Consider the following 17,269-nt stretch of genomic DNA (forward strand, 5'->3'; position numbering starts at 1 on the left):
AAGCTTCTACCAACTCGGCGGGAGCTTCTGATAACAATTTTTGTGTTGATGGTTTCCTGTGTAGACTTTCATTTGATCAACTGAATATACAATATCATCTTTTTTTTCTAACTCAATAAACATTTATTGTATACTAAATAAGGGCTAACCACCATTCTCATCCTTACACACAAAGATTAAAGTATCACAGTCCCTACTCTTAGGGGCATGCAATCTAAGAAAAAAGACAGGCATAGACATAATTACAGTGCAAAATAGCAAGACACATGGATATAAATAACATGCTAAAAAGGCACTTAACCTGCCTGGAAGATTAGGAAGACCTCAGAGCAGATGACATACGTACTGGTTCTTACAGGAGGAGCAATTTACTTGGCCACAAGAGAGGGGACAATACAACATCACCAAGCAGAATGGCTTGTTCAAAGTCACAGTAGAACTGCAAAGAAAGATGTGTTTGAACGATTTCAGTTTGAATGTAGATAGGACATATGAGTGCAGTGACAAAAGACAGGGCTTGAATGGAGGTATGGTCTGGTTCCGAAAGGCCTTCCCACGTGGGGCTGAAGAGTTTGCATTTTATTCTGCATGTGGAAAGAAGTTAGAAAACACATTCACATGGGTTTGAATAGCTTAGAAATAAAACTGCTTTTTCTGCTTTGAATGTCTACGTTCAGTCCAATCATCACCTCAGTTTATAGAAATAAGACATGAGCGACCCCACAGCGTGAGGTTTTGCAGCAAGAGCTCTTTTTGACCAGCTGACACACATGTGAGCAGAAGCAACCTGGATCACCAAGGGGCTTGTTTCAGCCCTGACATCTCTCTTAAACACAGTTATTGAACTGTGGTTCCTCTCTGTGGCTGGAAGCGCAGCCAGAGGCTGCGTTATTGTGAGATTGTGGCTTTGACAATTACTGTGCCCCTCCACTTCAGGGCTCTCTGCTGCACTGGGGGAGGGAGCTTGCCCACACACACTTCATGTTTTCGTATTTTCCTCATGGGGTAATTGAAAAATGGGTGATTCCACCTAAATGTAGTGAGATTGATTTCATCCAAACTGCAGACTGGCTAATCAGTGGCCCAGTTTTCCAGTCATGTGATCTGGCACCTGGCCTTTACCACCCATCAAATGAAATTACACAACACTGATAAATTACTGGCTCGCCCCTGGGCAGAACTTTTTCCTTTAAACTCCCTCCTTTTTAATACTTGTGTAATGTTTAATAGTTCATGGCTTATGTACACAAGGATATCAACTGGAATGTATCAAAACTTTACCACAAATTGAGATTTATATATGTGTGTGTCTAAATTACACATAGAGAGATACACACACACACATATATATATACATATGAATATGTATGAATGAGTTTTATTTATGTGAATTTTCCAGATGCATAAAGTGACTATCAAACATGTTTGTTTTGTTTTAGAAATTATACATATATAGACACATGTGTATGTGTGTCTGTGTATAAGTGTGTGTATGAGTAGGTTATTTCATTTACATGAATCTTCCAGATGCATAAAACTATGTGACTAAATAAGTCCTGATACCAATTCCAACAATGAAGAAGAGTCCTCCCAAACCAACAAACAGTTCTCAGGCACCAGCACGGGGGCTAAGAATTCAACTCAATTCTGACGCTATTTGCCTGAAGATAGCATCAGATTTTGCAGGCTAAGGGTTCAATCCTACAAGACTGCCTCTCCCCCACCACTTCAGAAGCCCATCACAAGTCCAGGTTGTTCCCTGTGCTCTGACCCACTAGCTAATCAGAGATTCCCAGGACCCCCTCCCTGGGTTTGATTAATTTGCTACAGTGGCTCACAGAACTCAAGAGAACCATGTTACTTCAAAGATCACCAGTTTATTGCAAAAGGGTATGACTCGGGAACAGCCAGATGGAAGAGACGCATAGACTAGCAAGGCACATGGGAAGGGATGCGGACATCCCATGCCCTCTCCAGGTGTCCATTCGTGTGTTTGCCAGTCCAAAACTCTCTGAACCCGTCCTTTTGGGTTTTAATGAGACTTCATTACTTAGGTGTGATTGACTAAGTCCTTGACCATTCATTAGGGATTACACTCCATCTCCGGCCCCTCTGCCCTCCCTGGAGGTTGGAGGGGTAGGACGAAAAATACTAACCCTCTAATCCCAGGGTTGGTTCCACTGGCAACCAGCCCCCAATCCTTAATTTTTTGACTTTCCAAAAGTTACCTCATTAACATAACAAGAGGCAACTTTATCACACTAACACGTAAGAAATTACAAGGGTTTTGGGAGCTGTGAGTAAGGAATTGTGGATGGACAAAAACCAGCTATATATGAAAAATATGTTTCGGTCATCTAATGACCAAATATATATTTCTTATAAATTACACAATCTCACTACCAAACATTTGTGTTTTGTTTTTACTTAAATCATGTTTACAAAATTTGTTTCTTCAATTACAAAACTGTAATTCAATATTATTTTGCATTTGTTCAAGGTGTATAGCAAGTGGTTAGATAATCATACGCTCTACAGTGTTCCCCTGGTATTTCCAGTACACCTGGCATCATACATAGTCATTACAGTATTATTGACTGTATTTCCTACATTGTACTTTACATCCCCGTGACTGCTTTGTAGTTAGCAATCTGTACTTCTCAATCTCTTCACCTGTTCACCCAGTACCCCAACTGTCTTTCCCACTGGCAACTGTCAGCTTGTACTCTGTATCTCTGAGTCTATTTCTGTTTTGTTTACTTGTTTATGTTGGTCTTTAGAGTCCACGTATATGTGAAATCAGATGATATCTGTCTTCTCTGGCTGACTTAACCATAATACCCTATAGGTCCATCCGTGCTGTCACAAATGGTAAGATTTCATATTTTATGGCCAAATATTCGATTGTATGTGTGTGTGTGTGTGTGTGTATCACAGCATTCTTTCCACTCATCTAGTGATGGGCATTTGATTGCTTCCATAGCTTAGCTATTGTAAATAATGCTGCAATGAATATAGGCGTACGTATTTTTTTTTTGAATTGGTATTTTGGTTTTCTTCAGTATATTCCCAGAATTGTGTTGAATCTATAGATTGCTTTGAGTAGTATGGACATTTTGAATCCAATAGTTATGGAAATATTTCTGAAAGTCTTGAAAAGGTGAGTTCTTGAGTCAGCCTGCTCTGTTTCTTCACCTCTTAGCCTTTTGTCCTTAGGCAAGTAACAATCTTCTCATGTATAAAATGAGAATAGGAGTATCCACCTCATAGAGCTGCTGTGTGAATTAAATGGGATGTGCATGTAAAGCATTGGGTAACAGTGAACATTCAATAATGCTAACAATTAACACTTTATGCATGCTAGAATTGATTCTTGAATATTGGGACCATCATCATGAGCATTAATGATTATAAAAGAACTAATAAGCTGGCACCCTGTAAAGCCAGAAGCCACGGCCACCAACACAGCAGCCCGGCCCATGCAGGTTCGCATTGGATTCGGACAGTCGGTAAAGAAACAACGGAGCCACAAACTGGTGGGCCATCATTTTTAATCCTAGCTTGCATCCAGTGGGCACGTAAAAAATACACACTGGGCTCCAAAACCCACTCACATTCAGTGCTCACAAAGCTACTGACTTATCCAAGTTTCCTAGAATCAAAGGTTTCTAGCTCACCAGACTTATTCACCTCTGTTCCCCATCTCCTTCCTTCTCCCTGCACAAACTCTGCACAAACTGGCTTCTCACTCAACACTCCGCCATCTTGGCTGCTTCTCCTGGCCACATGGCCTCTTTCTGCTTTCCTCTCTGCTCTCTCCTCTAATCATCCCAGGAACCAAGAGCACAAGCTCCTGTTCTGCCCCCATTTTATAGTGTAGATTCAAAACCTTTAATCCAATATACAAAATAGGGAAGTCTTTAATACAAAGTCACTTCTCTGAGGCATGATTGGATTGTACCACCCCACATCAAAAAGGGTGGGAAAGGCTTAATCCCAAAACCAAGCCCCAGGCTACAAGAATTCTGCCTGCCTTTAGCCCACAGAGACACACATTAATATCACCTGGGCAACGGCCTCCTCGTGGGCAGCGTCATCTTTAACAAAGTGAGCATAATACATTTTATCTGCCCAACACACCCTTATGGCATATTAAGAGCCAGAAAGTTATTTGTTTTTCACTAAATGCCCCAGATTATCAGTTATCACATTCTGAAATTGCTGATTTATATAGTAACCTACCAGGGTTTCTTTTCTCTTAGTGTTTCACTGACAAATCAAACAATCTAACTTGTTAAAATTCCATCTAAAGCAGGAGTATAAAAGTTCTGACTGAGTCCCCAAATCTATCCTTCAGTGCCTATACTATGTGCTGTCTATTTTAGCCATTCAAAGATCTTTTCTGATTTCAAGATTATTGGCTATTGAATGACAAATCCTAAATACAACATGATCTCACTTATATGCGAAATATAAATATAATTGTCAAGCTCATAGAGGCAAAGAGTAGAACGGTGATAGGAGCTGGTGGGAGGGGGAAGTGGGAACATGTTGGTCAAAGAGTACAGTTTCAGTTATGCAAAATGACTCAGTCCTGGTGATCTAATGTACAATAGGTGAGTATGGTTAACAATACAGTTGTTGTTTTTTGTGACAGAGAAAGAGAGAGACAGATAGGCACAGACAGATAGGAAGAGAGAGAGAGAGATGAGAAGCAGCAGTTTTTTGTTTCAGTTCCATAGTTGTTCATTGATTGCTTTCTCCTATGTGCCTTGATGGGGGGGGGGGAGCTCAGCAGACTGAGTGACCCCTTGCTCAACCCAGCAACCTTGGGTTCAAGCTGGTGAGCCTTGCTCAAAACAGATGAGCCCGCGCTCAAGCTAGCAACCTCGGGGTTTTGAACCTGGGTCCTTTGTGTCCCAGTCCGCCGCTCTACCCACTGCGCCACCACCTGGTCAGGCAACAATACAGTTTTGTATATTTGAATCTGCAAAGAGGATAGGATAAATCATAAAGTATGCCATCAAAAAGAGTGTGTGAACTAATGGTATGCTAATTAGCTTGATCATGGCGATTATTTCACAATGTCTATGTATATCAAAGCATCAAGTTGTGCACCTTAAATATGTACAATTTTTGTTTGTCAACTCTACCTCAATAAAGCTGAGAAAAAACAAAACTACAAAGTGCAATTCAACCTAAATTAAAACTACGCCATACTTTTTTTTTTTTTTACATATGGCAGTGATTTTTTTTTTCTTATTTTTTTTATTTTTTATTTTATAATTTTATTTTTTTAATGGGTTGACATCAATAAATCAGGATACATATATTCAAAGATAACAAGTCCAGGTTATCTTGTCGTTCAATTATGTTGCATACCCACCACCCAAAGTCAGATTGTCCTCTGTCACCTTCCATCTTGTTTTCTTTGTGCCCCTCCCACCCCCTATCCCTCTCCCATTCCCCCCTCCCCCCTGTAACCACCACACTCTTATCAATGTCTCTTAGTTTCACTATTATGTCCCACCTACGTATGGAATAATACAGTTCCTGTTTTTTTCTGATTTACTTATTTCGCTTCGTATCATGTTATCAAGATCCCACCATTTTGCTGTAAATGTTCCGATGTCATCATTTCTTATGGCTGAGTAGTATTCCATAGTGTATATGTGCCACATCTTCTTTATCCAGTCATCTATTGATGGGCTTTTTGGTTGTTTCCATGTCCTGGCCACTGTGAACAATGCTGCAATAAACATGGGGCTGCATGTGTCTTTCCGTATCAATGTTTCTGAGTTTTGGGGATATATACCCAGTAGAGGGATTGCTGGGTCATAAGGTAGTTCTATTTTCAGTTTTTTGAGGAACCACCATACTTTCTTCCATAATGGTTGTACTACTTTACATTCCCACCAACAGTGTATGAGGGTTCCTTTTTCTCCACAGCCTCTCCAACATTTGCTATTACCTGACTTGCTAATAACAGCTAATCGAACAGGTGTGAGGTGGTATCTCATTGCCGTTTTGATTTGCATTTCTCTAATAGCTAAAGAAGATGAGCATCTTTTCATATATCTGTTGGCCATTTGTATTTCTTCCTGGGAGAAGTGTCTATTCATATCCTCTTCCCATTTTTTTATGGGATTGTTTGTTTGTTTGTTGTTGAGTTTTATGAGTTCTTTGTATATTTTGGATATTAGGCCCTTATCTGAGCTGTTGTTTGAAAATATCAGTTCCCATTTAGTTGGCTTTCTGTTTATTTTGTTATCAGTTTCCCTTGCTGAGCAAAAACTTCTTAGTCTGATGTAGTCCCATTCATTAATTTTTGCCTTCACTTCTCTTACCATTGGAGTCAAATTCATAAAATGCTCTTTAAAACCCAGGTCCATGAGTTGAGTACCTATGTCTTCTTCTATGTACTTAATTGTTTCAGGTCTTATGTTTAGATCTTTGATCCATTTTGAGTTAATTTTTGTACAGGGGGAGAGACTGTAGTCCAGTTTCATTCTTTTGCATGTGGCTTTCCAGTTTTCCCAGCACCATTTATTGAAGAGGCTTTCTTTTCTCCATTGTGTGTTGTTGGCCCCTTTATCAAAAATTATTTGACTATATATATGTGGTTTTATTTCTGGACTTTCTATTCTGTTCCATTGGTCTGAGTGTCTATTTTTCTGCCAATACCATGCTGTTTTGATTGTCGTGGCCCTATAATAGAGTTTGAAGTCAGGTATTGTTATGCCCCCAGCTTCATTCTTTTTCTTTAGGATTGCTTTGGCTATTCGGGGTTTTTTATAGTTCCATATAAATCTGATGATTTTTTGCTCTATTTCTTTAAAAAATGTCATTGGAATTTTGATGGGAATTGCATTAAATTTGTATATTGCTTTGGGTAATATAGCCATCTTGATTATATTTATTCTTCCTAGCCAAGAACAAGGTATATTCTTCCATCTCATTATATCTTTTTCGATTTCCCTTAACAATGGTTTATAGTTTTCATTATATAAGTCCTTTACATTCTTTGTTATGTTTATTCCTAAGTATTTTATTTTTTTTGTTGCAATCGTGAAGGGGATTATTCTTTTGAGTTCCTTCTCAGTTGTTTCATTGTTGGCATATAGAAAGGCTATGGACTTCTGTATGTTAATTTTGTATCCTGCGACCTTACTGTATTGGCTTATTGTTTCTAGTAGTCTTTTTGTGGATTCTTTGGGGTTTTCGATGTATAGGATCATATCATCTGCAAAAAGTGATACCTTTATTTCTTCTTTTCCGATATGGATGCCTTTTATTTCTTTGTCTTGTCTGATTGCTCTGGCTAAAACCTCTAGTACCACATTAAATAAGAGTGGAGAGAGTGGACAACCCTGTCTTGTTCCTGATTTAAGGGGGAAAGCCTTCAGTTTAGTGCCATTTAATATGATGTTAGCTGATGGTTTATCATATATGGCCTTTATCATGTTGAGATATTTTCCTTCTATACCCATTTTGTTGAGAGTCTTAAACATAAAATTGTGTTGTATTTTATCGAAAGCCTTTTCTGCGTCTATTGATAAGATCATGTGGTTTTTGTTCTTTGTTTTGTTGATATGGTGTATTACATTAACCGTTTTACGTATGTTGAACCATCCTTGAGATTCTGGGATGAATCCCACTTGATCATGATGTATTATTTTTTTCATATGTTGCTGTATTCGATTTGCTAGTATTTTGTTTAGTATTTTAGCATCTGTATTCATTAGAGATATTGGTCTGTAGTTTTCTTTTTTTGTGCCATCCTTGCCTGGTTTTGGTATGAGGGTTATGTTGGCCTCATAAAATGTGTTTGGAAGTATTGCTTCTTCTTCAATTTTTTGGAAGACTTTGAGTAGAATAGGAACCAAGTCTTCTTTGAATGTTTGATAAAATTCGCTGGTATAGCCGTCAGGGCCTGGACTTTTATTTTTGGGGAGGTTTTTAATGGTTTTTTCTATTTCTTCTCTACTGATAGGTCTGTTTAGGCTTTCTGCTTCTTCTTGACTCAGTCTAGGAAGGTTGTATTGTTCTAGGAATTTATCCATTTCTTCTAGGTTGTTGAATTTAGTGGCATAAAGTTTTTCATAGTATTCTACAATAATTCTTTGTATATCTACGGTGTCCGTGGTGATTTCTCCTCTTTCATTTTGGATTTTGTTTATATGAGTTCTTTCTCTTTTTTCCTTGGTAAGTCTTGCCAAGGGTTTGTCAATTTTGTTGATCTTTTCAAAGAACCAGCTCCTTGTTCTATTAATTTTTTCTATAGTTTTTCTGTTCTCTAATTCATTTATTTCTGCTCTGATTTTTATTATCTCCTTTCTTCGGCTGGTTGTGGGTTGTCTTTGTTCTTCTTTTTCTAGTTCCTTAAGGTGGGAAGTTAAGTGGTTCACTTGGGCTCTCTCTTGTTTGTTCATATATGCCTGAAGCGATATGAACTTCCCTCTTATCACTGCTTTTGCTGCATCCCATAGATTCTGATATGTCGTATTGTCATTTTCATTAGTCTGTATATATCTTTTGATCTCTGCACTTATTTCTTCTTTGACCCATTCATTTTTTAAAAGTATGTTGTTTAGTTTCCACATTTTTGTGGGATTTTTTTCCTCTTTTTTGCAGTTGAATTCTAGTTTCAAGGCTTTATGATCAGAAAATATGCTTGGTACAACTTCAATTTTTCTGAATTTGCTGATATTGTTTTTGTGGCCCAACATATGGTCAATTCTTGAGAATGATCCATGTACACTGGAGAAAAATGTATACTCAGTCACTTTGGGATGAAATGTCCTGTAGATGTCTATCATATCCAGGTGCTCTAGTGTTTTGTTTAAGGCCACTATGTCTTTGTTGATTCTCTGTTTGGATGACCGATCTAGAGCCGTCAGTGGTGTATTGAGGTCTCCAAGTATGATTGTATTTTTGTCAGTTTTTGTTTTAAGATCAATAAGTAGCTGTCTTATATATTTTGGTGCTCCTTGGTTTGGTGCATATATATTAAGAATTGTTATGTCTTCTTGATTCAGTGTCCCCTTAGCCAGTATGAAATGGCCATTTTTGTCTCTAAGTACTTTTCCTGTCTTGTAGTCAGCATTATCCGATATGAGTATTGCTACACCTGCTTTTTTTTGGATGTTATTTGCTTGGAGTATTGTTTTCCAGCCTTTCACTTTGAATTTGTTTTTATCCTTGTTACTTAGATGAGTTTCCTGTAGGCAGCATACAGTTGGATTTTCTTTTTTAATCCATTCTGCTACTCTGTGCCTTTTTATTGGTGAGTTTAATCCATTTACATTTAGTGTAATTATTGATACTTGTGAGTTCCCTATTGCCATTTTATATCTTGCTTTCTGTTAGTTTTGTGTCTTGTTGGATCCTTCTCTTTTGTTTTTCTATCTTTTGTTTTTATTTGGTTGTATTCCATACATCTTTCCTCTGTTGCTATCTTTTTTATCTCATGTGCTTCTGTGGTGGTTTTTTCAATGGTGGTTACCTTTGAGTAATGAAAAGGGTCCCTACCCTGTTCATTGTAGCGAACTATTTTGTGAGTACTTTTGCACTCCATCGTCCTTTGCTACTGTTAATCTCCGTCTTCTCCCCCTCTTTCTTTTTGTTGTTGTCACAGTTTAAATTTGGTTTTATTGTGTTCTTCTTGGAGCTTTTACTTGTGGCTCTGTTTTTTTTTGTTCTTTGTATCTGATTGGAGAACCCCCTTTAGTAATTCCTGGAGTGGGGGTTTTCTGATGATAAATTCCCTCATCTTTTCTGTATCTGTGAATGTTTTTATTTCTCCTTCGTATTTGAAGGATAGCTTTGATGGGTATAGTATTCGTGGCTGAAAGTTCCTCTCTTTCAGGACTTTAAATATTGGGGTCCACTCTCTTCTAGCTTGTAGAGTTTCTGCTGAGAAATCTGATGATAATCTAATGGGCCTTCCTTTATATGTTGTATTCTTCTTTTCCCTGGCTGCCTTGAGAATTTTTTCTTTGCTGTTGGTTTGTGTCAATTTCATTATGATATGCCTTGGAGTAGGTTTGTTGGGGTTAAGAAAACTTGGAGTTCTGTTTGCTTCTTGAACTTGAGGCTTTAGTTCTTTCCACAGGCTTGGGAAGTTCTCATCAATTATTTGTTTAAGTATGTTCTCCATTCCATTTTCTCTCTCTTCTCCCTCTGATATACCTATTATTCTTATGTTATTCTTTTTGATGGAGTCAGATAATTCTTGTAGGGTTATCTCATTTTTTTTAATTTTTGAGTCTCTTTCTTCTTCTCTCTGTTGTGCCTCAAGTTGCTTGTCTTCTATTTCACTAATCCTCTCTTCTATCTGACCTGTTCTATTAGCTAAGCTTGTTACTTCGTTTTTCAGCTCGTGAATTGAGTTTTTCATCTCTGTTTGATTTGTTTTTATAGTTTCAATTTCCTTGGACATATATTCTTTGTGTTCATGGAGTTGTTTTCTGAGCTCCCTATATTGCCTTTCTGAGTTTTCTTGTATATCTCGGAGGATTTTTAGGATTTCTATCTTGAATTCTCTGTCATTTAGCTCCAAGGTTTCCAATATATTAAATTTTTTCTCCATAGATTTTTCCTCATCTAGCTGTGTTACCTCTCTTTCTTTTGTATCCATGATATTCGATTTTTTCTTCCTTAATGGCATCTGAGGGTGGTTTTGTTGATAGTATTAATGAGATTTAATAAAGAATAAAAAGTTAAAAAAAATAAAAAAATAACAAATCGAAAAGAGTTGTTTTTTTTAAAAAAAAATTAATAATGAAATAAAGAAAAATAAAATAAAATAAAAATTTTTTAAAAAAGGAAATTATTCCCCCCCTCTTTTTTTCCTCTCCTCTCCTCTCCCCTCTTTCTTGAGAAAATCTTGTGGTGGACTGTGAGTTATAACAAACAATGCCTGTGATGGAGGGCCTGAATTGGGGAAAAGTAATAAAGGGGCAAAAAAGAGAGAAAGAAAAAAAAAAAAAAAAAAAAGGAAAAAAAAAAGAGCGTATGGACCCACAAAAAGCAAATAAGGAAAAAATTTGGGTCAAGAATAAAATGATTTGCTTTTAGGTGTTGGTTTTCTAAGAGTTATGATGAGAGGAATAAGAGGAAAATGGAAAAATGGGGGGACAAATTAAAAACTTACTATTGTATTTAGTGGAACAAGAACTAGATAATATGGAGAGCCAGGGATGGGAGCACTGCTAGTGAGTTAAAAAGGTGAAGTAAAAACCCCCCAAAATGCCACAAACATAGGTTTGAGTCCCAGATAAGATAATTTGTTTGTTATTGAGGTTTGAATGAGAGGAGATGTAAAGGAGAAAGGAAGAAACTAATATAGAGGGAGAAAAGAAAGAGAGAGAGAGAAAAAAAGAGGGAACCACTAAAAGAAGAAAAAAGAAAGGAGAGAGAGAGAGAGAGTTAAGGGTTTTGGAGTGCAACCCTCATAGAGAGAAAGGAAGAGAAGAGAAATGATAATGGGAGATGTAACACTTATGGGTAGTGTAGTTCAAGGAGAGGAGAGAGTAAGACCGGTAGAGAGTTAATCGGCCAAATTGGAGGAGGAAAAAAAAGTCTCAAGAATGAAGATAAGAGAAACAAACGAACAAATATAATAAAATGGGATAGGTTATAAAGTCTGCAGATTATTCTTGATTTTGAGAGGTTATCTTCTTGCTTTTTCTTTTCTCTCCCTCTTCCTGGTCGGTGACTCTGTACCCCGGATTCTGCCCCTTTGGCACACTCAGGTAGAGGTTTGCAGTTGATAAGTCTCTATGGCAATGTCATGTATTGTGCTTTATTCTCGTTGGGAGTCGAGGCTCATTAGCATTTATAGGCTCTGACAGTGAGAGAGTCCGTGTTCCTGGAGCCTTTCTCCTAGTCTTTCCTTCCTCAATTAGTAGCCTGATAGTCCAGGTATGGGGTTGCTGCTGCCTCTGCCTGGATAGTAAGAGGCTCAAATTGCTGGCAACTCCCCACTCTATTTCCACTCAGCACAGGGCTCTGGGTAAGGCTCAATCAGTCAGAGCTGCTAGCATAATCAGGCGGGCTTTCCGCCCACTCGAAGACCTCTGGCTCTGCCACTCTATCCGGTAACACAAGCGGGCGCCCACTTCCGGGGCGCTTGGAGGAAACTCTCACTCACTGTCTGCAACCAGGATGTCCGGTCAGCAGTCTCACGCTCTGAGTGAAACCCCCAACCACAGGGAAAAGTTGCAGCGTTGGAATTGAGTCTCGCTCCGTCCCCGTGTGCGGCTTTTGCAAGGCGCTGGGGCGGCCCGAGATTCCGCTTTGGCCCACACAAAGGCCCCTGACTCTGCCCCTCTGTGCGATAACACGGGCGCGCACTGCCGAGGCACTCGGAGGAATCGCTCACTCCTTATCTGCGTGCGCACACCAGGATATGAGGCCGGCCGCGTTTCGCTCTGAGTGAAACAGCCTCCAGCACGGAAAATCTCCACCGTTGGGATTAGTTCTCACTCCCTCCCGTGCGTGGCTTTCCCAGGGCGCTGGGGCTGCCCAGAGACTCTGCCCTCAGCCCACAGAAAGGCCTCTGACCCTGCCTCTCCGTGGGGCAACACGGGCACCCACTTCCGCGGCTTAGGAAGAAATCTCTCTCCCACTAACTGCGCACCGACCAGGAGACCGGGTAAAATGGCCGCTCCGCTTGTCTTTCTTTGTTTGGGTTTGGCGCGAGTGTTAGCTTGTATTGCCCGGGTTGCCACAGGATCAGATTTTCCTCGGCTTGGATCTCTGAGCCACAGCCTGGTTCGGCCGTTTTTGCTGCGGCGGCCTGGATCTATTCACCCCCTTTGCCCGCCTCAGTTTCTATATTCACAGTTACCAGAGAAAGCCGCCCTGTTTAGGTTAGTGAGGAAGGCGGAGCATTTCTTACTCCCTATTTCCTTCGGGGTTTGGTTATATATTTAGCCAATTTTTCACTCAATCATACCTTTGGGTGTATTGCGAAGAATCTGGAAGCTCCAAGTATAGGTTTTTCTGTTTCTGGTTGAAGATCTTGTTGAGTTTTGGGGGAGATTTATCGGTATCGCTTCCTACTCCGCCATTACTCTGACGTCATCTCGCCATACTTTTTTTAATGCTTATCTGCAATGTCACTGGTAGGTGATATTATCAAGTGACCTCCAGAAAAGTGAGAGGATACTCCTGATTTTACACTTGTATCTGAGTGGCACAGGTCTTTCAAGGGCCATATGGTTAGAGAGTCAACAAAGAAATAAACATACCACCTCTTTTTTAAAGCAAAATATGGCATATAAATAAGAAATGCCTAGGCAATGTTTTTCTGGTTTAGAAAGTTGTAAAAAGCATACACTAACTCAACTAACTACTTAGAACAGTGGTCGGCAAACCGCGGCTCACGGGCCACATGCAGCTCTTTGGCCCCTTGAGTGTGGCTCTTCCACAAAATACCACGTGCAGGTGCTACCTCAATAAGGAATGTACCTACCTATATAGTTTAAGTTTTAAAAATTTGGCTCTCAAAAGAAATCTCAGTCGTTGTACTGTTGATATTTGGCTCTGTTGACTAATGAGTTTGCTGACCACTGACCTAGAACCAAAATCTCAATTCCATAATCCAAATAACATTTATTACACTTCTTGACTTTCTTGTGTGATTTTTAAATCCTGTTATTCTTCATGAAAACACTGTACCAGAAAGACCAGAACTGCCAATTGCTCTTCATATGAATGATGCCCCTGAAGTCCTAAGTAAGACTGCCTTTATAAAAAATGCATGTGCTTTGTTTTTTGAGGGGTTTGGGGGCTGCATAGCCAAACCACCTCAGTGTCTAAGATACTTGCGTTCCCCTCAAGCCCATTCTCCTGGCTGAATGCTGCTGAGCAACATCCATCCTAATTTTGAGAATTTTTTTTTCAGGACATAATCTCTCTATACCTATTTTATCATGTCAAATAATATAAACTTGATTTCACAAAAAAATAAATAAATAAATTTCAGACTGCAACTAATTCTCCTTCTTGTGGCTCATAAATAATAAATTCTACATTTTTAATAGACTTTTTTATTTATAAGTTTTAGATTTTAAAATTTTGGAACCCTGTGTTTCTCTTATTTCACTTCTCGGCCATGTTGCTTTTTCCAGTCAGTTTCCTCCTCTAACCCACACACGCACGCGTGCACGCGCGCGCGCACACACACACACACACACACACACACACGAGTCGATTCCCCAGTTTCATAAACACACTGTTCTCTCATGCCCATGACTGTAAGCATTTAATCACACTGCTCCTTTTCTTTGGAAAGCCTTATCCCTGTTTCCTTGACTGGCAAACTCTTATGCATCCATCAGAACTCATGTGAAATGACTAGTCACCTCCCTTTGAAGCTTTCTCCGTCCCAGTGTGCTGGGCTGGACCCCCTCCCGTGTGTTCCGTAGCACCCTCTCCTTTACCCTGTCTTAGCCTTTAATCACTGCTAAGTGTCAGCAGTCATGCTGAACCAAAAACTCCCTAAGGACATGGCCCTTAAATCTCTTTTCAATCTACCTTGTCTGGCACGGAACAGGGTCTTGATAGTCAGTGAATGAGTCCATGAATATCATTTTCTTCTTATAAAAACATCACTGTACCTTCCACTCACTGAGCATATCAAGAGCTACTAATTTTGAAGTTCGACGTACTTCTGATTATCTCACCAAATAGTTGATAATGTACACGTGAGAATCTCAGCGTAAGCACTTGGATGAGGGGGAAGCTATGGTAGGTGGCCTTGGTTTTGTTTCTTGTTGCTCCTTGTGAGACATCTCAATTTCTCCGGGTCCAGAAGCCTTTCCTAGATGGGTGTTGACGAGGTAGAACAACGGAACAGAGAATGTCAATTGCAGTGACCCCATCCTTTTCTTGACTTTTTCAGGTTTCGAATGCTGCTGCCAACTATCCTGGCCAAATGACTCTTCATGTCAAACCTTTCCTTGTGTGTGGAGGGGATGGATTTACTCAGTCCAACTTTGATGGCTGCATCACCTCAGCCCTATGTGTTCTGGAAGCTTTAAAGAATCATATTTAGTACCTATATATTTTTTAATTTTCTAATTACGGCTGACATACATTATTATATTAGTTTCAAATGTATAGCCTAGTGACTAGATACTTATGTGCCTTAGGAAGTGGTCACCCCAAAAAGTCTATTTAGCACCTGTGTCCTTATCCTTCACATGGACTTGGGGTTTTTGTTTTCACAGTTTTCTCTTATTGTTTTGTTTTCCATTCTGTTGAGTGAAATTACTGGAAAATTGTTCTTTTCTGTTGTCATTTTTTAATGTGAAGCATAAAATCAATTATATAATTTTGATAGTTACAACCCATGCTAGAATAAAAGTTCCTTGGCCCTTAGACCTTTTGCCACTTTTCTGAGTTGCCATGACTACTCCTTGATGGAAGAAAAGTAGTACTTAAGAATAACAAATGACCTTTCCTAAAAACTTATGTCAAATCAAAGTAACAGTTCACGTTCCCAAACCTTTATTATTCTTTTGAAAATTTTGCTTCCAAATAAAGAATAATCATTATCCAAGCCTCATTTTTAATCTTCAAGGGTGTCCTTGATGCAATAATTTTTGCATTCTGCTGAATGACAGGTTTCCTGTAAACTGTTAGTAACAGCATCCTTTTTGTTTCTCATTTCTCTCCCAAGTTATTAAATGGTCCTGGATTGTGGGTCATAGACGTCCTCATCTCTGATATCGCAGTTTGGAGGTCAGCTTGACTGGCAAAGTAACCGCTTCTCACATATTCAGAAAATAACCAGATTCAACTTGACTTTCCAAGTCACACAGTACTTTTTAACCTTAAAAAAAAAATCGAGTCTTATAATAGATAAAAATTACACAGAAACGAAAGGACAATGTATTGATCTTTACCACTCATCTGCTCTGGCTGCTGCTGTTCCCTTTACATTTGTTCCAATATGTGCTGTGGCATTTAGACTGTGTCGAGTTTAATGAATTTAATACAACCCCCAAAATTTACTGAACCAGAAAATAGATGCACTTAAAATAGTTCAATATTTGCCAACTTAGTGGTTCAGTGAGCATGCTTCACTGACAACCCGGGGACTTGCTGGCCGGAGAGAAATTGATCCCCAGCTTTCCAAACAAGCTACCTGTTACTAATTTGAAAAGCAAAATGGTGAGTTCTGTTTTATCATTTTGAAAGGAAAGAAACTGATGTGGCCTCTCAGACTAAGAAAAGTTCAACAGAAGACTTCTTATCTTGGGAGTAACCTGAAGTTTCACACTATGTGCCCACTAATCACATATACACATATTCAGGCATGGCAGAACTTGTTTCTGTTTCTACAAAGTGGGCTCTGTGATCCTATGCAATGTTATTATATGTGTCCTTCTAGAAATCAATTGATGAAAAAACAGAAATGCCTCCATGTGCTTAATGTCTCTTATTTTTGAATACAGAGAAAGAAAAAGAAATTAATGTGATTTCTTCTTTGGTCTGATAAAAAATATTGAGACTTCTTTCATCATTTTGATTCATGTTTGATTAACATTTGTGTTCATTTTGGCTTTATCCTTAAAATATGGTAGAAAAGTCATTCAAATGTATTAACTATTTTATTTTGAGTATAATTCTGGAGTCATCCTGAAAGCATCTTGAATCTTTAAGAACAATGTTATATTTTCTTCATGAGTATGTATCCCCCAAAGGAGAAGGGGGAAAAACAATTTATAAATCCTAAATACCTAAAGACAGAATTCTTCTAAGCTATTACTGATGACTTTCAGTGTCTATTCATTCTGTATTTTCCTAGTAATTCTGCTATTTTGAAAAACTATGCAATAGGAAATAAAAAAAACTCAACCCTGCTTTACATGTAGATCATTGTTACTTTGCTATTTTAATCACTTTGAAAACTCATTTTACATTTAGATCTACCTTAGATAGGAACAGACCAATTCCCTGATGCTTAGATAAGGAAGTAAAAATGTATCAAATGCTTGTGTTCTTCGTTTACATTTACCCCTTTCCCTGTAGAAATGGAACGGATATGGAGTTATCTAGTGCTGGAAGCCATCCCAGAGGGCTGTGAAACTCAGATGGCCCGGATGCCCTAAAAGACACAGGGCTAAGGTATCAAGCTCCCGTAGGAACCAGGGGTCAGCACCATTTGGAACCATTGCCAAGGTGTATGTATGTCAGCCCCACAGGACCACACTGCACTACGATACTTCCAAACATGCACGTTTATTAATCAAGC

At 38.9% G+C, this 17,269-nt stretch overlaps 1 protein-coding gene across 1 annotated transcript in view; it reads left to right on the forward strand.

The window, feature by feature from the left end:
• RNLS (renalase, FAD dependent amine oxidase) overlaps nucleotides 1-16,872 on the forward strand; it is a 327,801-nt gene extending 310,929 nt beyond the window's left edge. The window contains exon 7 of the mRNA XM_066243719.1: nucleotides 14,912-16,872. Coding sequence (XP_066099816.1) covers nucleotides 14,912-15,064 — 153 coding nt within the window. The 3' untranslated portion in view covers nucleotides 15,065-16,872. The remainder of the gene's footprint in view (nucleotides 1-14,911) is intronic.
• Nucleotides 16,873-17,269: the final 397 nt, after the last annotated feature.

Source organism: Saccopteryx bilineata, chromosome 9 (genome assembly GCF_036850765.1).
Source record: "Saccopteryx bilineata isolate mSacBil1 chromosome 9, mSacBil1_pri_phased_curated, whole genome shotgun sequence".
NCBI lineage: Eukaryota > Metazoa > Chordata > Mammalia > Chiroptera > Emballonuridae > Saccopteryx > Saccopteryx bilineata.